We start from the raw sequence: 20,662 nt of genomic DNA on the forward strand, positions 1-20,662 counted from the left end.
TTGCAGGTAGGTGTGAATGCGGGCCTGAAATTAGGTTCCATTAAAGTGCAGATTTCGGCTTTATCTATTTTCTTTCGGAAAGAATTGGCCACCCTTCCTGAAGTTCAGACTTTTGTGAAGGGAGTGTTGCACATCCATCCTCCGTTTGTGCCACCCGTGGCACCATGGGATCTTGACGTGGTGTTGCAATTTCTTATGTCTCACTGGTTTGAACCTTTACGAAAGGTTGAGTTGAAATTTCTCACTTGGAAGGTGGTCATGCTTTTGGCCTTGGCGTCCGCAAGACGGGTGTCGGAATTGGCGGCTTTCTCTCACAAGAGCCCCTATTTGATTTTCCATGAGGATAGAGCGGAATTGAGAACGCGTCAAACAATTTCTGCCGAAGGTGGTTTCTTCGTTTCACATAAACCAACCTATTGTGGTGCTTGTGGCTACGGATGCCTTGGCTGTTTCAAAATCTTTTGATGTAGTCAGAGCTTTGAAAATTTATGTCGCCAGAACGCCTCAAATTAGGAAATCAGAGGCTCTTTTTGTCCTATATGCTCCCAACAAAATTGGGGCTCCTGCTTCCAAGCAGACTATTGCCCGCTGGATCTGTAATACGATTCGGCATGCTCATTCTACGGCTGGTTTGCCGTTGCCGAAGTCAGTGAAAGCCCATTCTACCAGGAAGGTCGGCTCATCTTGGGCGGCTGCCCGAGGAGTCTCGGCGCTTCAACTTTGCCGAGCAGCTACGTGGTCGGGTTTAAACACTTTTGCTAAATTCTACAAGTTTGATACCCTGGCTGATGAGGACCTCATGTTTGCTCAATCGGTGCTGCAGAGTCGTCCGCACCCTCCCGCCCGGTCTGGAGCTTTGGTATAGACCCCATGGTCCTTTTGGAGTCCCCAGCATCCTCCAGGACGTAAGAGAAAATAGGATTTTCTCTGACGTCCTAGTGGATGCTGGGGACTCCGTAAGGACCATGGGGAATAGACGGGCTTCCCCATGGTCCTTACGGAGTCCCCAGCATCCACTACGGACTACGAGAAATAGATTTACCGGTGAGTAAAATCTTATTTTCTCTGACGTCCTAGTGGATGCTGGGGACTCCGTAAGGACCATGGGGAAGCCTGTCTATTCCCCATGGTCCTTACGGAGTCCCCAGCATCCACTACGGACTACGAGAAATAGATTTACCGGTGAGTAAAATCTTATTTTAATACCTACCGGTAAATCCTTTTCTCCTAGTCCGTAGAGGATGCTGGGCGCCCATCCCTGTGCGGACTGTTTTGCAGCAGTATTGATAGTCATTGCTTCTGTTACACAGAGGTTGTGTATCGGTTATGTTCAGCTTGTTGCTGTTTTTTGGTTCATACTGTTAACTGGTATTGCTTAAAATCCATGTTGTACGGTGTGTTGTGGTGTGAGCTGGTGTGTATCTCACCCTTGGTTAACAAAAATCCTTTTCCTCGAAATGTCCGTCTCCCTGGGCACAGTTACTATGACTGAGGTCTGGAGGAGGGGCATAGAGGGAGGAGCCAGTTCACATCCATTCAAAGTCTTATAGTGTGCCCATGTCTCCTGCGGATCAGGTACGTTTCACACGGACATATCTCCATCACAGCGGAGAGCATTACGGAAGCCGGCACAGCCCAATCAGATGCCGCTACGGCGGCCAGGAAGGCTCAGGAAACCTTTGCTTCGCCTCAGGCTCCTCCTCTGTCGTCTCCTGTGGGCGGTGAAAACAAACTTGGCATGAGAGCTCTGCAAACAAGTTCGGAGATACAGCGACCCGTCCAGTCAGTGCCACCGCCCGCAGCAGCAGCAGCCGGGGACGGCAGGGAGGGCGAACCGGTAGCGGAGCCAGATGGGTCAGATCTCTGCATTTAAGGTCATCCAACTACGAGGATAAGAACTTTCCACCTCGGAGAAGGTAAAGAAGAACCAAGCGACTTAAGACACCTCTACATGCGGGACATACCACGACTCCTTGTGAGTACGGTATGCATTGAGTCTCCCTACATCCAGCACTTCCGCTTTGTATAAGAACTAAAAGAGACTATAATTTAGTCATAGACTTATCCATTGGGAACCTATCATTTATTGCATTACTGTTTATTGTTGTTGGATGAGCGCAGAAGGGATCCCTTATTTTCTTGTGCATTGTGTTCCAGGGTGATTGAGTGATCATCTGTTGGTATCCCTACTGCAGCTCTCTGAGGCGCAGCAGTCCTCTACCTCCCCTTTTTTAGATTACTCCTGCGGATCCCGTCTATACCCCATGAACCTTTTGGAGTCCCCAGCATCCTCTATGGACTTGGAGAAAAGGATTTACCGGTAGGTATTAAAATCCTATTTTTATTTACCTACCGGTAAATCCTTTTCTCGTAGTCCGTAGAGGATTCTGGACGCCCGCCCAGCGCTTCGTGATCCTGCAGTGGTTACTTAGTTCAGTACTGCTTAGTTTTTAGTTAAGTAATCTTGTTCAGCCGTTGCTGAGTTTTCAAGCTCGTTAGCTTGGTTTGCCTTGCATGTGTGAGCTGGTGTGAATCTCGCCACTATCTGTATAAAATCCTCTCGAAGTTGTCTGTCTCCTCGAGCATAGTTTCTAGAGTCTGGTAGGAGGTGCATAGAGGGATGAGCCAGCCCACACTCTCAAACGCTTAAATCGCCAATGGCTCCTAGTGGACCTGTCTATGCCCCATGGTACTAATGTGGACCCCAGCATCCTCTATGGACTACGAGAAAAGGATTTACCGGTAGGTAATTAAAAGCCTATTTTCTGCATTGGGGTAGACTGGTATTCCACAGGGAATAACATCGGGGTGTAAAGTTGGATCTTGATCTGAGGCACCAACAGGCTAAAGCTTTGACTGTTCCCAGGATGCACTGCACTGCCTCCTCTATAGCCCCGCCTCCAGGCACTGGAGCTCAGTTTGTAAGTTGGTGCCTGCAGTGCATGTCACTAACAGATGCGGCTGTGCTATGCAGCCCTGAAAAGAGCTTTTTTTAAGAAGACTTCAAGGGCCGCAGCACTGTCTCTATGTCTTTATGACATGCTGTGCTGCGGCTCCATCACCTCCCTCAGCGGCGCTGCATATTCCCGCTGCCTGGTTCCTGGGTACTTGCAGCGGAGACGCACCGGTTTTCTTCAGGCGCACCACCGCTGTTATTCTCCAGGATCGCGTTGCTGCACTTGAATGGGGGAGGTAAGGTAAATTGCGATCCGGTCGCGGTCCCAGGAGACGGACCGCGCCGCTGTCGTGGGTACTGTGTTGCACAGAGACCCCACTATATCCACCAGGGAGAGGAGTACAGGTCGGATTTATTGAAATCCATTTGCAATAGGCTCAGCAGTACCTGGTGGTGAAGTCCATCAGAGGGGATAAGGCGCTGACCTGTAGCCCTTCCTCCAGCTCCGGGCGCCATCTACTGCTGATGTTCCCACCCTGGAGCTGCATCTCTTTTTTTCTCTTTCTCACTCCCTGAAGAGATTTTGGCGCCATTACATAGCTGGGCTGATTTCCGGGACTACTTGGCACTGTCTCCTCTGTAAAGCCGCCTACATCATCAGTGCTGTGCATTTACAGACACTTAAGTATTCTACATGTCATTTTAGACAGTGTTTGTTAAGAACAAGTGTACTGCTATCTAAATATTTAGTACAAGTATTCTGTGATATACATCCAGTGCATTGTTATATCTGTATACATACATATCTATATGTAGATTTACTAGTCCAGTGCAGTTTTATTGTTATATGTGATAACTCCTGCATTGTACCTGTGACTGAGTGTGCCTATAGCTGCTGTGTGGATTCCACTCTTGTGTATCACACATTTGCTTTAACTATGGGGGTAATTCCAAGTTGATCGCAGCAGCAATTTTGTTAGCAGTTGGGCAAAACCATGTGCACTGCAGGGGAGGCAGATTTAACATGTGCAGAGAGAGTTAGATTTGGGTGTGGTGTGTTCAATCTGCAATCTAATTTGCAGTGTAAAAATAAAGCAGCCAGTATTTACCCTGCACAGAAATAAAATAACCCACCCAAATCTAACTCTTTCTGCACATGTTATATCTGCCTCCCCTGCAGTGCACATGGTTTTGACCAACTGCTAACAAAATTCCTGCTGCGATCAACTTGGAATTACTCCCTATATTCTGTACCCTGGGGAACTAGGTGCGTCAGGGTCTCATATAATATAGTGCTACACAGGGTATACTGTTTGTATTTCTCACTGTGTTTTTCAGCCACCCCTCACCGCTTATATCCTCTGTTTGTGCTCTGTATTTACTGTCACAAAACACAGGGGATTATGTGCTGGTTTCTTTGTGTTTGTCTGGCTATATTGTACTATTACATCCTGAAGCTACATCCCACGTGATGTCTGCTACACAGGGCGGAACATCCGCAGACACTCCTGCAGCATGCAGTGCTGTTGTCACGGATTCACCAGTGGGGGAATTTTTAGCTGCTGGTTGAGGCGCAGAGGGTCATACATCTCCCAGTCCGTCTGTGGCACCTGTAGTCATTCAAGACCCACCTTGGGCAGCTTTTTCAAATATGCTGACTACGCTTGTACTGCGTCTCAGGCACCCTGTGGGGCCTCCTTTGCCATTGCAGCCTCATATTGTCCCAGTAGTTAATCCGCCATGGGCGGATACTTTGTCTACCCAGTTACAGCAATTAAATCAGACTTTGGTTAGAGAAAAGTCCACCTCACGTGCCTCTGGGTCCAAGGGGTCATCTAAGCCATTTCTTCCTCACAATCCACTAATATTTTGGATAATCCGATGAAGATGGGGAATATACTGATACGTCAGACACTGATACAGTTGCTTCAGATGAGAAATATGCAACCCAGGTTGATGTTCCTGAACTTGTGGAGGCTAACAAGCTGATTCTCCAAATTGATGTTGATATTGAGCCTCCTGTTACATCTAAGAAACCTGACAAGTTTAAATGTCAGAAGGTTGCTAAAGTAGTTTTACGACATTCTGACTTCTTAAATGACATACGTCAGGAATCCTGGTCGTCGCTAGGAAAGAAATTTCCCCTGTCTAAAAAGATGCTAGCTTGTTATCCTACCCCTGCGGAGTTGAGCAACAAGTGGGAAACTCCACCGCCGGTGGACTCTCATGTCGCCCTTCTTGTGGTGTCCTCTACTCTGCCTGTCACCGCTGTCACCTCACTGAAGGAACTGACTGATAAGTGTGTGGAGGGATACCTGAAGTCTATTTATACTCTTACCAGTGCTGTACATAGACCCACTATGGTTGCCTCTTGGCCGGCAAAAGGAATTGAAGCATGGGTTCAGGCAATTGAGGAGGAGCTACCTCAGGATTTTTCTAACACTGCCAGACAATATCTGTCGTATATTACCACAGCCTCTCACTATATTCAGGAGGCAGCCTCTCATGCAGTGGTCATGTCGGCCAAGGCTTCTTCTTCGTCTATCCTGGCTCGCCGGATTCTGTGGTTGAGGTCCTGGAAAGTGGACCTGGACTCTAAAAAAAAAAAAAAATTGGAGGTACTCCCTTTCTAGGGAGACATCCTGTTTGGGGAAGATCTGAATAAGATTGTGACTGACTTGGCGACGGCCAAGACTGCTTTTCTCCCAAGTACTAATCCTTCTGCACAGAAGGCAAAGAGTACCACTTTTCGTTCCTTTCGACCTCCAAGTAAAGCAAAAGGTCAGGCGTACCCGAGACAGGCTCGTACTTCCAAAACCACTAAGCCCAAATCTAAACAATCCTGGGCTGCCCGTCAGCCTGCTTCCAAACAAGACAAACCTGCTGCATGTTGGGGTGGGCCTCCCCCTGGGGGACCCCAGGGTGGGAGGCCGACTTCTGCCGTTCGGCCAGGCCTGGTTACAGACCACTTCAGACGCCTGGGTACGGGAAGTTGTCTCCCAGGGGTACGCAATCTCTTTCAAGAGACGTCCCCATCGCGAGTTCTGTTCAACGGTTATCCCCTTGGATCCGTTGAAAGCGCAAGCTCTACACCTGTTTGTACAATCCCTCCTGGAAACAGGAGTGGTAGTGCCAGTACCTCTGTCCCAGAGAGTCAGGATTCTATTCATTCCTGTTTCTAGTTCCGAAACTGAATGGGTCTTTCCGGCCTATCCTCAACCTCAAATCTTTGAACAAGTTTGTAAGAGTGTCCAAATTCCGTATGGAAACTCTGCGCTCTATTGTGCTGGCCATGGAACCCGAGGACTATATGGTATCCCTGGACATACAGGATGCTTACCTGCACATGCCTATTGCCGTTTCGCATCAGCAATATCTGCGGTTTGCTATTGGCAACCTTCATTTTCAATTCCGGACTTTGCCATTTGGAGTGGCCCTGGCACCTCAGATTTTCGCCAAGGTCATGGCCATGATGACTGCTTTTCTCCGTCGTCAGGAAATCAGAATTCTGCCATATCTGGACTACTTGCTGATTCTGACGAACTCCCAAGATGTCCTCCTCAGTCAACTGGAGATGTCGGTCAAATTCCTTCAAGCCCATGGGTAGCTCATCAATTGGAAGAAGTCCTCGCTGGTCCCTGCTCGGAGCATGGTGCACCTGGGGGCGCTACTGGACATACACATCTAAAGACTGTTTCTGTCTCCGGAGAAGGTCCTTAAACTTCAGGACAAGTTCAGATGATTCCTCACTCGCCAGAGAATGTCGATACACTCGGCGATGCAAGTACTAGGCCTCATGATGTCGGCTTTCGACATGGTAGAGTACGCTCAATTTCATTCCTGCCCTCTGCAGAGGTTAATCCTTTCCAAATGGGACGGCCTGCCTCATCGGATCAGGTCTCAAATGATCTCTTTGACTCCGGAAGTTTGTCTGTCACTGAGCTGGTGGCTACAGGACCAACAGTTGAGCAGGGGCCGTCCCTTCTGGAACTCCTACTGGGTCCTCCTGACAACGGATGCCAGTCTGCAAGGTTGGGGCGCGATGTTGGAGCAACACTCTCTCCAAGGTCGGTGGACCAGGGAGGAATCTCTCATCCCGATAAACATTCTGGCGTTGTGGGCAGTGTTCAATGTGCTGACACTGGCCCTACCTCTGGTACAGAACAGGCCTGTTCAAGTGCAATCAGACAACACCACCACGGTGGGGTACATAAATCATCAAGGCGGCACTCGAAGCCACATGGCAATGATGGAAGTGTCAAAAATTCTCCAATGGGCGGAACACCATCTGCCAGCCATATCGGCAGTGTTCATTCTGGGAGTCCTAAACTGGGAAGTGGACTTCCTCAGTCGTCAGGACGTGCACGCCGGAGAGTGGAGTCTTCATCCCGAAGTCTTTCAACTCCTAGTGGACAAGTGGGGCCTACCAGATGTAGACCTGATGGCATCTTGACACAATCACAAGGTTCCGGTCTTCGGAGCACGGACAAGGGATCGTCAAGAAGCGTTTGTGGACGCACTGGCAGTTCCATGGAACTTTCGGCTGCCATACGTGTTTCCTCCAGTGTCACTCCTGCCCAGGGTAACACGGAAGTTCAAGCAAGAAGGAGGAATACTACTTCTAGTCACTCGAGCGTGACCCAGACGGCATTGGTTCTCAGACCTGCTGGGTCTATCAATCGAGCGTTCTCTTCTACTTCCTCAACGCCCAGACCTCCTCGTTCAGGGCCCTTGTGTCTACCAGGACCTGGCCAGACTGGCTTTGACGGCGTGGCTCTTGAAGCATCACTCCTGAGATGTATGGCATTAGCCGCTAGTCCCTTCTCCTGTCGTGAGATTGTGGTTCTATGTGACTAACATCTACGTCTCTCTTACCTGCTGCTGCATTGGACTGGTTAACAAAACTGAGCTCCAGTGCCTGGAGGCAAGGCTATAGAGGAGGCGGTGCAGTGCATCCTGGGAACAGTCAAAGCTTTAGCCTGTTGGTGGCTCGTATCAAGATCCAACTCTACACCCTGATGTTATTCCCTGTGGAATCCAGTGTACCTCGCAGAAAGAGATTTAACAATGGTAAGTCTACCATTAATCTCCTTTTTTAATAGATTTGTAGAGAAAAGGCCACATAAATGGACAATGCATTTCACTTCATGATTTACATCCGAACAATTGGATTTTGTGGTTTGGTTGACACATTATTGCTTTAATTTTCCGCAGTGCCTTCCTTGGTCATAAAATTGCTATTTGTCATAAGCTCCCTCCACCATACATTACTGTTGTGAACAATGGGCCCAATTCAGGTTCAGTCGTAGAATTGCGGAATTCGCTGTTTGGCGATTTCCGCACTTCTGTGCATGCGCGCATGCATAAAGACTTAAATTGTGATCACAGTTTAAGAGCCGGCGGTGGGTAGTGACGCAGTGTTGGGGTGTGTGTGGTGCGGTCAACAGAGACATGTCCAGACTGAATGTGGGGCAGGTGGCTGCGTGACATCACACGTAGCCGCTGCAACCCAAAACATGGTGGCTGGGCGACTGCCTTTGCAGCTAGGCTGTGATGAAAGGGGCTACCCTAAAGATGCGAGCACTTTGCTGTTTTTCGAAGCACTTGCATTTTAGCTGTGTGTGTGTGTGGGGGGGGGGGGGGGGTGGACCCGACATGCGAGACGGCCCTGCCCTGTGCTGGGCGGCTCTCCGCATACTAGAGAAAGGAGTTGTATTTTTGCGATTTTTCGCAAAACTACAACTCATGCCGAATTAGACCCTATACCCACAAATCATGCAAATGTCAGCAGCATCAGCTATTTTTAGTTACTCTCCCATGATGACAACAGCACTTTTTGGTCCTAGCACACATAAAAAGTGAGTACCCCAGCAAGATACAGCAGCTGTACTCAGTGATGCTGAGTTTGTACGGGATCAGTATGAAATACCTACAATCAAAATCCCGATGGTCAATATCCTGACAACAATTGATTGACGGTCAAAATCCCGACAAGATCAACATACTGACAAGGCCAAAACACCAACATTTAAAATGTCGACAGATCAAAAAGTCAACACAAGTTTTTCATTGTTTTTTGGTGTGTATGTCGACATAGGTTGACATGGACACCGAATAAGTGTAGAGCGTCCCCTCTTCGGGCACGGTGCCTCGCTGCTCTGAGCACACTATTATATTCCCCCTCCAGGTCAGCTGGGATGGTAATGTATGAACAAGTCGGTTTCAATAAAAAAATCATGAAAAACCCATGTCGACTTTTTGACCTGTCGACATTTTAAATATCAATAGATTGACCTTGTTGGTATTTTAAATGTTGGTATTTTGACCATGTCGTGATTCTGACCTTATCGTGATTTTTACCATCGGTCAATGGTTATCGGGATTTTGATTGTGGGTAATTTGACCGTATCCCGTTTGTACATAGCTTGTGAAAAGAAAAGTTCTATTCTACCCCACCAACACGGTATCACTGACCGGGAAGAGGAACCGCTACTGGGTCGCAGAAGAGAAGGCCGGATGTAGGTCTTCCGCATGCAGGATTCGGACGGTAGGCAGAAGGTACGGGTGGGCGCTTGAAGGTCTCCTGAAAGACAAGACTTGTAAAGGTGCTGATGAATTGGTGGAGAGTACCAAAAGCTCGCTGTGAGCGGTGTTGTGGTGCCAGAGGCACTGAGGTGCTAGAGGCACTGAAATGCAAGAGGTACTGAGGTGTTTGAAGGCGCTGAGGCGCTTAGAGACGCTGAGGTGCTCGGAGGCACAGTGGTTCTGAGGCCCGGAAGTGCTGAGGCACGGAGGTGCTGAGGCATGGAGGTGCTGGAGGCACGGTGATACTGAGGCACGGAGGTGCTGAGGCACGGAGATGCTGAAGCACGGAGGTGCTGAGGCACGAAGGTGCTGAGGCACGGGGGTGCTGGAGGCATGGAGATGCTGAGGCATGGAGATGCTGAGGCACGGAGATGCTGACGCACGGAGGTGCTGGAGGCACGGAGGGGCTGAGGCACGGTGATACTGAGGCACGGAGGTGCTGGAGGCACGGAGATGATGAGGCACGGAGATGATGAGGCACAGAGATGCTGGGGCACGGAGTTGCTGGGGCACGGAGATGCTGGAGTCACGGAGGTCTGGAGATCACAGGTACAGCAGTAGTAGCGATGATACTCAGGTGCCGGAGCTCTGCCCGGCGTCTGAATTTGTACTTCCCGCCAGCACCCGATTGGAGATGCGCGGATGACGTCACCCGTCCCCAGTGAGCGTCGGGCGCACCCGCGACGTCCTCACTATGGGCGCCGGACTGAGCGCCGGAAGGCAGAGGCCGCCAGCGGGGACGGCCGCCCGGGCAGCCAGCAGCCTCGGAGGGACAAGCCCGGTGGCCGCGGCAGTGATATGACACACGGACTCTGGGGTATATTCAGTTAGTGTTGAAATTTCCGACAGGGCGGAAAGACAGCACTTTCTGCCGATAATCTGCACTTTTCGACACTTCAATATTCAATTGAAGTGCCGTTTTTCTGCCCTGTGGAAATTCCTGACAAGTCGAAAAACACATGGATAAGCGGAATCTCTGGTCATCCATGTGTTTTCGACCCCGCGGTTGAAAACGGGTCCGTTTTCGACCATTCGTTTTTGCCCATGAAAGGTCGGAAATGAATGGTCCGAATCAAAGGGGGAAACGGGCGGAACGTCCCGGATTGAATACTGAAGTGTCGGATCCTCACTGTCGAATAGGATCCGACACTAATTGAATATTGCCCTATTAGTAATGATGAGAGACATCATTTTCACTTCCGCACTTTACAAAACTGTTGGTTTTCTGCAGTTTAATATGGTGGCTGCCTAATATAATAATTGATTTAAGTTATTTTATAGATCTATTTTAGTATTATTTATACTTTTGATTATTTTATTTTACAGACCATTGTTCACAGAAGTAGAAAATGGTTCTAAAAAGCATTCATTTAATACCAACTTTTACCTAAACAAAGTTTGGCTACAATGTGAAAATGAAAGCTGCCTCAAATGGAGGCTTCTAACAAAGAGGGATGCCAGACAGTTTGATCTCAGCAAACCATGGTATTGCCATCTAAGTACTGATCCTTGGTTTAATGATTGCTCAGTTCCAGAAGAACATTTCCCAGAAGAAGCTCAGTTTTATGAAAATGGATTAAAGTTTGTTTATACTCAATTTCCAGTTGGAAGTTTAGTAATGGTGAAGCTGAACCGGTGGCCAAGGTGAGTTTAAAAGGAGATTAAAGAAGTGAATTATATTCCACAATTGTGACATGGGCCCTCATTCCGAGTTGTTCGCTCGCTAGCCGCTTTTCGCAGCAGTACACACGCTAAGCCGCCGCCGTCTGGGAGTGTATCTTAGCTTAGCAGAATTGCGAACGAAGTATTCGCAATCTTGCGAAAAGATTTTTCTGTGCAGTTTCTGAGTAGCTCGAGACTTACTCTTCCAGTGCGATCAGTTCAGTGCTTGTCGTTCCTGGTTTGACGTCACAAACACACCCAGCGTTCGCCCAGACACTCCCCCGTTTCTTCAGCCACTCCCGCGTTTTTCCCAGAAACGGCAGCGTTTTTTCACACACTCCCATAAAACGGCCAGTTTCCGCCCAGAAACACCCACTTCCTGTCAATCACACTACGATCACCAGAACGAAGAAAAAACCTCGTAATGTCGTGAGTAAAATACCAAACTTCTTAGCAAATTTACTTGGCGCAGTCGCAGTGCGAACATTGCGCATGCGCAATTAGCGGAAAATCGCTGCGATGCGAAGAAAATTACCAAGCGAACAACTTGGAATGAGGGCCATGGTACACTGAATTCATTTGAAATATAATCAAAATGTGATATTGATGGTAAAAAATAATCAGTTTTACACAATTTGTCGAAATGTTGCAAACTATTTAATGACTAGCTGCACCATGATGAATTAATCTGCATGTGGGTTGTACTATAAATTCCACAAAAATGCTTTTAGTAATGATTCTCTCGTATTTTCATGTGATATCTAAACTGATTCAGAAGGTAAAACGCGCCACAGTAGCATAGAACACCGTTAACGGCTGATATTAAAGTAAAGGAGAAATTAATACAGTTTAGCTTGAGGTACAGCAGTTCAAATATTTTCTCTTACGTCCTAGAGCAGGGGTGGGGAACCTCCGGCCCGCGGGCCGTATAAGGCCCGCAAAACCGTTTGGTCCGGCCCACCAGCTTGTGTCAGTGAGACACGCTGCCGCTCAGTGCAGCGGCAGCGTGTCTCAGCTGTCAGAACAGGGAGGAGAGCGCGGCTGTCGGGTGGGAGCGGCGGCGTGTAGGACTTGAAACCAGCCGCCGGTTCGTGAGCCAATCAGAGCTCGCGGACCGGCAGCCAATCGGGAGCCGCGGCTGCTGGTCCGCGAACTCTAATTGGCTCTCGAACCGGTGGCTGGTTTCAAGTCCTACACGCTGCCGCCGCCCTACATAGCCGCGCTCTCCTCCGTGTCCCGCCGAAAGCAGCACGGTAAGCAGCACGGAGGGGAGGGGGGGGGGGGGCAGGGCAGGGCATCTGTATACCTGGCACTGTGGGGGGGCATCTGTATACCTGGCACTGTGGGGACATCTGTTTACCTGGCACTGTGAGGGGCATTTGTATACCTGGCACTGTGAGGGGCATTTGTATACCTGGCATTGTGAGGGGCATTTGTATACCTGGCACTGTGGGGGCATCTGTATACCTGGCACTGTGGGGGCAATTGTGGATCTGGCACCGCACTATTGGGGGCATATGTGTATCACGTCCCATTTTAACTGGCCACACCCATTTTTTTGGCGCGCGCGCGCCTACGACGCGCACACACAGTACCTCTCGGGCAGACCTACTAGGCGGCAGGGTCATTTTTTAAGTTGAGAATTTTTGTATGGCCCCCGAAGAATTTTATAAATATCCAAATGGCCCTCGGTAGAAAAAAGGTTCCCCACCCCTGTCCTAGAGGATGCTGGGGACTCCGTAAGGACCATGGGGTATAGACGGGCTCCGCAGGAGACATGGGCACTATAAAGAACTTTTAGTATGAGTGTGCACTGGCTACTCCCTTTATGCCCCTCCTCCAGACCTCAGTTAGATTCTGTGCCGAGAGGAGAATGGGTGCACTACAGGGGAGCACTGCTGGCAACAGGCTCCCTGCATCGTGGGACTGAGGAGAGAGAAGCAGAACTACTTAAGTGATAGGCTCTGCTTCTTAGGCTACTGGACACCATTAGCTCAGAGGGATTGGAACGCAGGTCTCCCCCCGCCGTTCGTCCCAGAGCCGCGCCACCGTCCTCCTCGCAGTGCCGGAAGATTGAAGCCGGGTGAGTATAAGAAGAAAGAAGACTTCAAAGGCTGTAGAAGACTTCAGATCTTCCCTGAGGTAAGCGCGCAGCGGTAACGCTGCGCGCCATTGCTCCCACACATTACACACACTGCCAGGCACTGATGGGTGCAGGGCGCAGGGGGGGCGCCCTGGGCAGCAATATAAACCTTTGGACTGGCATTTTTAATATATGGGCTGCGGAGGCAGTAGATATATACATTCCCCGCCATTATTTGTACATTTTGAGCGGGACCGAAGCCCGCCGCTGAGGGGGCGGAGCTTGGTCTCACCGCACTAACCAGCGCCATTTTCTCCACAGTGATCTGCAGAGAAGCTGGCTCCACAGACTCTCCCCTGCTGAACGGTGATACAGGGCTGAAAAAAAGGGAGAGGGGGGGGGGGGGGGCACATGTAGGCGCAGTGAGTGTATATCACAGTTAATATATATAAAAGTGCTTTATCTGGGAATTGGTTCCAGTGTCAGTTGGCGCTGGGTGTGTGCTGGCATACTCTCTCTCTGTCTCTCCAAAGGGCCTTGTTGGGGAACTGTCCCCTTATAGATATATACCTGTGTGTGTGTGATGCTGTCGGTACACGTGTGTCGGCATGTCTGAAGCGGAAGGCTCATCCAAGGAGGAGGTGGAGCAGATGATTGTGGTGTCTCCGTCGGCAACGCCGACTCATGATTGGTATGATATGTGGAATATTTTAAATGCAAATGTGACCTTATTACATAAGAGAATGGACAAAGCTGAGTCCAGGGAAACAGCAGGGATTCAATCCACGGATTTGACTGGGTCACAGGGCCCATCAGGGTCTCAAAAACGTCCCCTATCCCAAATAGCAGACACTGATACCGACACGGATTCTGACTCCAGTGTCGACTATGATGAGGCAAGGTTACACCCAAAGGTGGCCAAAAGTATTCATTATATGATTATGGCAATAAAAGATGTTTTGCATATCACAGATGAACCCTCTGTCCCTGACACGAGGGTGCGCATGTATAAGGTAAAGAAACCGGAGGTAACTTTTCCTCCATCTCATGAACTGAACAAATTATTTGAAAAAGCTTGGGAAACACCAGACAAGAAACTGCACATTCCCAAGTGGATCCTTATGGCCTCAAAAGCTGTGTCAACAGCAAGTGATTGTCAAGGTTTCCCTGGTCCAACAGGGAAAAGGGTACTATTCAACCCTGTTCGTGGTCCCGAAGCCGAATGGTTCGGTCAGACCCATTTTAAATCTAAAATCCCTAAACCTGTACTTGAAAAAGTTCAAATTCAAGATGGAATCACTCCGGGCTGTGATATCCAGTCTGGATGGAGGGGATTTTATGGTGTCGCTGGACGTGAAGGATGCCTACATTCATGTCCCCATATTTCCTCCTCATCAGGAGTACCTGAGGTTCGCGGTACAGGACTGTCATTACCAGTTTCAGACGTTGCCGTTTGGGCTTTCCACGGCCCCGAGGATTTTCACCAAAGTGATGGCGGAAATGATGGTACTCCTGCGCAGGCAGGGAGTCACAATTATCCCGTACTTGGACAATCTCCTGATAAAGGCGGAATCGAGAGATCAATTGCTGAAAAGCGTGTCGCTCTCCCTGAGAGTGTTACAACAACACGGTTGGATTCTCAATCTGCCAAAGTCACACGCCTATCATTCCTAGGCATGATTCTGGACACGGAACAGAAGAGGGTTTTTCTACCAATGGAAAAAGCCCACAATCTCCAGAACATGGTCAGGGACCTGCTAAAACCAAAAAGAGTGTCTGTTCATCAATTCACTCGAGTTTTGGGAAAAATGGTGGCAGCCAACGAGGCCATCCCCTTCAGCAGGTTCCATGCGAGGACGTTTCAGTGGGACCTTCTAGACAAGTGGTCAGGGTCCCATCTGTAACTACATCAAAAGATAAGCCTGTCCCCCAGGGCCAGGGGGTCTCTCCTGTGGTGGCTGCAGAGTGCTCACCTTCTAGAGGGTCGCAGGTTCGGCATTCAAGACTGGGTTCTGGTGACCACGGACGCGAGCCTCCGAGGATGGGGAGCAGTCACACAAGGAAGAAACTTTCAGGGTCTATGGTCAATCCAGGAGGCTTGTCTACACATCAACGTTCTGGAATTGAGGGCCATATACAACGGCCTACGACAAGCGGAGAATCTTCTTCTCGACCTACCAGTTCTGATTCAATCAGACAACATCACAGCCGTGGCTCATGTAAACCACCAAGGCGGGACAAGGAGCAGAGTGGCAATGGCGGAAGCCACCAGAATTCTGTGCTGGGCGGAAAATCACGTAAGCATTCTGTCAGCAGTCTTCATACCGGGAGTGGACAACTGGGAAGCAGACTTCCTCAGCAGACACGATCTCCATCCAGGAGAGTGGGGACTTCATCAAGAGGTCTTTGCAGAGATAACAAGTCTTTGGGGACTTCCTCAAATAGACATGATGGCGTCACGCCTCAACAAAAAGCAGTAGCGGTAGACGCCCTAGTGACACCATGGGTGTTTCAGTCGGTCTATGTGTTCCCTCCTCTGCCGCTCATCTCAAAAGTGCTGAGAATCATAAGACGAAAAAGAGTACAGACAATACTCATTGTTCCAGATTGGCCTCGAAGGGCCTGGTATTCGGATCTTCAGGAGATGCTCACAGAAGATCCGTGGCTTCTTCCTCTCAGGGAAGACCTCTTGCAGCAGGGGCTTTGCATGTTCCAAGACTTACCGCGGTTGCGTTTGAACACCGAATCCTAGCTGAGAAAGGTATTCCTGAGGAAGTTATCTCTACTCTGATAAAGGCTAGGAAGGAGGTAACGGCGAAGCATTCTCACCGTATCTGGAGGAAGTATGTATCTTGGTGTGAAACCAAGAATGCTCCTACGGAAGATTTCCATCTGGCCCGTTTTCTCCACTTCCTACAGACAGGAGTGGATATGGGCCTAAAGTTAGGCTCCATTAAGGTACAGATTTTGGCCCTATCTATATTCTTTCAGAAGGAATTGGCTTCTCTCACAGAAGTCCAGACTTTTGTAAAGGGAGTGCTGCACATCCAGCCTCCTTTTGTGGCACCATGGGACCTTAACGTGGTGTTACAGTTCCTTGACTCACACTGGTTTGAACCCCTTCAAATATTTGAATAAAAATTTCTCACCTGGAAGATGGTCATGTTATTAGCCTTGGCATCTGCAAGGCGGCCTTGTCTCACAAGAGCCCTTACTTGATTTTTCATGTGGATAGAGCGGAATTGAGGACTCGTCCTCAATTTTTGCCTAAGGTGGTTTCTTCATTTCATATGAACCAACCTATTGTGGTACCTGTGGCTACGAGTGACTTGGAGGACTCCAAGTCACTGGATGTAGTCAGGGCCTTAAAAATCTATGTAGGCAGGACAGCTAGGGTTAGGAAGACAGAGGCTCTTTTTGTCCTGTATGCAGCCAACAAGGTTGGCGCGCCTGCTTCTAAGCAGCTAATTGCTCGCTGGATCTATCACACGATTCAGCAGGCTCATTCTACAGCTGGATTGCCGTTACCAAATTCGGTAAAGGCCCATTCCACTAGGAAGGTGCGCTCTTCTTGGGCGGCTGCCCGAGGCATCTCGGCATTACAGTTGTGCCGAGCAGCTACTTGGTCGGGTTCAAACACTTTTGCAAAATTCTACAAGTTTAATACTCTGGCTGATGAGGACCTCACGTTTGCTCAATCGGTGCTGCAGAGTCATCCGCACTCTCCCGCCCGGTTTGGAGCTTTGGTATAAACCCCATGGTCCTTACGGAGTCCCCAGCATCCTCTAGGACGTAAGAGAAAATAAGATTTTAAACCTACCGGTAAATCTTTTTCTCCTAGTCCGTAGAGGATGCTGGGCGCCCGTCCCAGTGCGGACTAAATCTGCAAGACTTGTATATAGTTGCTGCTTACATAAGGGTTATGTTACAGTTGAGATCGGTCATTGACTGATGCTGTTTTTGTTCATACTGTTAACTGGTTGCGTATATTCCAGGTTATTCGGTGTGGTTTGGTGTGGGCTGGTATGAATCTTGCCCTTGGACAATATGAGGAAAGGACTTTGTAATCTATCTCCTCTGGGCACAGTTTCTCTAACTGTGGTCTGGAGGAGGGGCATAGAGGGAGGAGCCAGTGCACACCCATACTAAAAGTTCTTTATAGTGTCCATGTCTCCTGCGGAGCCCGTCTATACCCCATGGTCCTTACGGAGTCCCCGGCATCCTCTACGGACTAGGAGAAAAAGATTTACCGGTAGGTTTAAAATATTTTTTTTTTTATGTTTGGTGAAGGAATCCATCTGTGTTCAGTAGTTTGAATTTCTATTATTTTGTAAGTAAGTTGTAATGTCAAAATTTACATGAAAAAATTAAAATGGATATGGAATTACTGTTCAAATATCTATTTTGTAATTTAAAGCTTAGTGTTAATTTCTCTGACGTCCTAGTGGATGCTGGGAACTCCGTAAGGACCATGGGGAATAGACGGTTCCGCAGGAGACTGGGCACATCTAAAGAAAGATTTAGGACTATCTGGTGTGCACTGGCTCCTCCCCCTATGACCCTCCTCTAAGCCTCAGTTAGATTTCTGTGCCCGGCCGAGCTGGATGCACACTAGGGGCTCTCCTGAGCTCCTAGAAAGAAAGTATAGTTTAGGTTTTTTATTTTACAGTGAGACCTGCTGGCAACAGGCTCACTGCACCGAGGGACTAAGGGGAGAAGAAGCGAACCTACCTAAGTGGTGGTAGCTTGGGCTTCTTAGGCTACTGGACACCATTAGCTCCAGAGGGATCGCACACAGGACCCGACCTCGTCGTCCGTTCCCGGAGCCGCGCCGCCGTCCCCCTTACAGAGCCAGAAGCAAGAAGGTCCGGAAAATCGGCGGCTGAAGACTTCTGTCTTCTCCAAGGTAGCGCACAGCACTGCAGCTGTGCGCCATTGCTCCTCATGCACACCACACACTGCGGTCACTGATGGGTGCAGGGTGCTGGGGGGGAGGCGCCCTGAGCAGCACTACATAGCACCTTGGCTGGCAAACTGACACCATATATAGCCCCAGGGGCTATATAGGTGTATATTAACCCCTGCCAGAATTATTAAAATAGCGGGAGAAAGCCAGCCGAAAAAGGGGCGGAGCCATCTCCCTCAGCACACTGGCGCCATTTTCCCTCACAGCTCCGCTGGAAGGATCGTTCCCTGGCTCTCCCCTGCAGTCCTGCACTACAGAAAGGGTAAAAAAGAGAGGGGGGGCACAAATTTAGGCGCAGTATAATATATATATGCAGCTATAAGGGAAAACACTCTTTATATGTGATATCCCTGTGGTATATAGCGCTCTGGTGTGTGCTGGCATACTCTCCCTCTGTCTCCCCAAAGGGCTTTGTGGGATCCTGTCCTCTATCAAAGCATTCCCTGTGTGTGTGCTGTGTGTCGGTACTGCTGTGTCGACATGTATGATGAGGAAAATGATGTGGAGGCGGAGCAAATGCCTGTGAATGTGATGTCACCCCCTGCGGGGTCGACACCTGTGTGTATGGACTTATGGAAGGAATTACGTGACAGTGTCGACTCCTTACACAAAAGGTTTGACGACATAGGACAGCCGGCTACTCAGCTTGTGCCTGTTCCAGCGTCTCAAATGTCATCAGGGGCTTTAAAACGCCCGCTACCTCAGGTGACAGACACAGATGTCGACACGGATACCGACTCCAGTGTCGACGACGATGAGACTAGTGTACCCTCCAATAGGTCCACCCGTTACATGATTGAGGCAATGAAAAATGTATTACACATTTCTGATAATACCCCAGGTACCACAAAAAAGGGTATTATGGCCCTCATTCCGAGTTGATCGTTCGCAAGGCGATTTTAGCAGAGTTGCTCACGCTAAGCCGCCGCCTACTGGGAGTGTATCTTAGCATCTTAAAATTGCGAACGATGTATTCGCAATATTGCGATTACAAACTACTTAGCAGTTTCAGAGTAGCTCCACACTTACTCGGCATCTGCGATCAGTTCAGTGCTTGTCGTTCCTGGTTTGACGTCACAAACACACCCAGCGTTCGCCCAGACACTCCTCCGTTTCCCCGGCCACTCCTGCGTTTTTTCCGGAAAAGGTAGCGTTTTTTCCCGCACGCCCATAAAACGGCCTGTTTCCGCCCAGTAACACCCATTTCCTGTCAATCACACTACGATCGCCGGAGCGATGAAAAAGCAGTGAGTAAAAATACTATCTCCATTGTAAAATTACTTGGCGCAGTCGCAGTGCGAATATTGCGCATGCGTACTAAGCGGAATTTCACTGCGATGCGATGAAAAATACCGAGCGAACGACTCGGAATGAGGGCCTATGTTTGGTGAGAAAAAACTACCTGTAGTTTTTCCTGCATCTGAGGAATTAAATGAGGTGTGTGAGGAAGCGTGGACTTCCCCCGATAAGAAATTGATAATTTCTAAACGGTTATTGGCAGCGTACCCTTTCCCGCCAGAGGATAGGTCACGTTGGGAAACACCCCCTAGGGTAGATAAGGCGCTGACACGCTTATCAAAAAAGGTGGCACTACCGTATCCGGATACGGCCGCCCTAAAGGAACCTGCTGATAGAAAGCAGGAAACTACCCTTAAAGCTATATACACACACACGGGCATTATATTGAGACCAGCTATTGCATCAGCATGGATGTGCAGTGCTGCAGCTGCGTGGTCAGATTCCCTGTCGGATAATATTGATACTATGGATAGGGACAATATTTTGCTGACGATAGAGCATATAAAAGACGCCGTCTTATACATGCGTGATGCACAGAGGGATATTTGCCGGCTGGCATCAAAAATAAGCGCTATGTCCATTGCCGCCAGAAGGGGGTTATGGACTCGGCAATGGTCAGGCGATGCCGACTCAAAACGGCACATGGAAGTTTTGCCCTATAAGGGGGTGGAACTGTTTGGGGAGGGTCTTTCGGACCTCGTTTCCACAGCTACTGCTGGGAAATCGACCTTTTTGCCACAGGCTACTCCACAGCAAAAGAAAGCACCGTATTATCAGGTACAGTCCTTTCGGCCCCAGAAAAGCAAGAGGGCTAGAGGCTCATCCTTTATGCCGAGAGGCAAAGGTAGAGGGAAAAAGCTGCAGTACACAGCTAGTTCCCAAGAGCAGAAGTCCTCCCCTGCGTCCGGTAAGTCCACAGCATGACGCTGGGGCTGCTCAGGCGGACCCGGGTACGGTGGGGGCCCGTCTCAGAAATTTCAGCGCACAGTGGGCTCTCTCACAGGTGGATCCCTGGGTCCTTCAAGTAGTATCTCAGGGGTACAGGCTGGAATTCGAGACGTCTCCCCCCCGCCGTTTCCTAAAATCTGCCTTACCGGCAACTCCCTATGCCAGGGAGGCAGTGTTGGTGGCTATTCAAAAACTGTATTCACTGCAAGTGATTGTCAAGGTA

General features: G+C 49.2%; 1 protein-coding gene across 4 annotated transcripts in view; it reads left to right on the forward strand.

Annotated features, from left to right (window-relative positions):
• Positions 1-20,662, forward strand: part of ZCWPW2 (zinc finger CW-type and PWWP domain containing 2) — a 534,661-nt gene that overhangs the window by 142,910 nt on the left and 371,089 nt on the right. For all 4 annotated transcript variants that reach the window (XM_063924865.1, XM_063924864.1, XM_063924867.1 and 1 more), the window contains exon 3: positions 10,808-11,125. In XM_063924865.1, the coding sequence (XP_063780935.1) occupies positions 10,808-11,125 (318 nt within the window). The remainder of the gene's footprint in view (positions 1-10,807; positions 11,126-20,662) is intronic.

This window comes from Pseudophryne corroboree, chromosome 5 (genome assembly GCF_028390025.1).
Source record: "Pseudophryne corroboree isolate aPseCor3 chromosome 5, aPseCor3.hap2, whole genome shotgun sequence".
NCBI classification, from domain to species: domain Eukaryota; kingdom Metazoa; phylum Chordata; class Amphibia; order Anura; family Myobatrachidae; genus Pseudophryne; species Pseudophryne corroboree.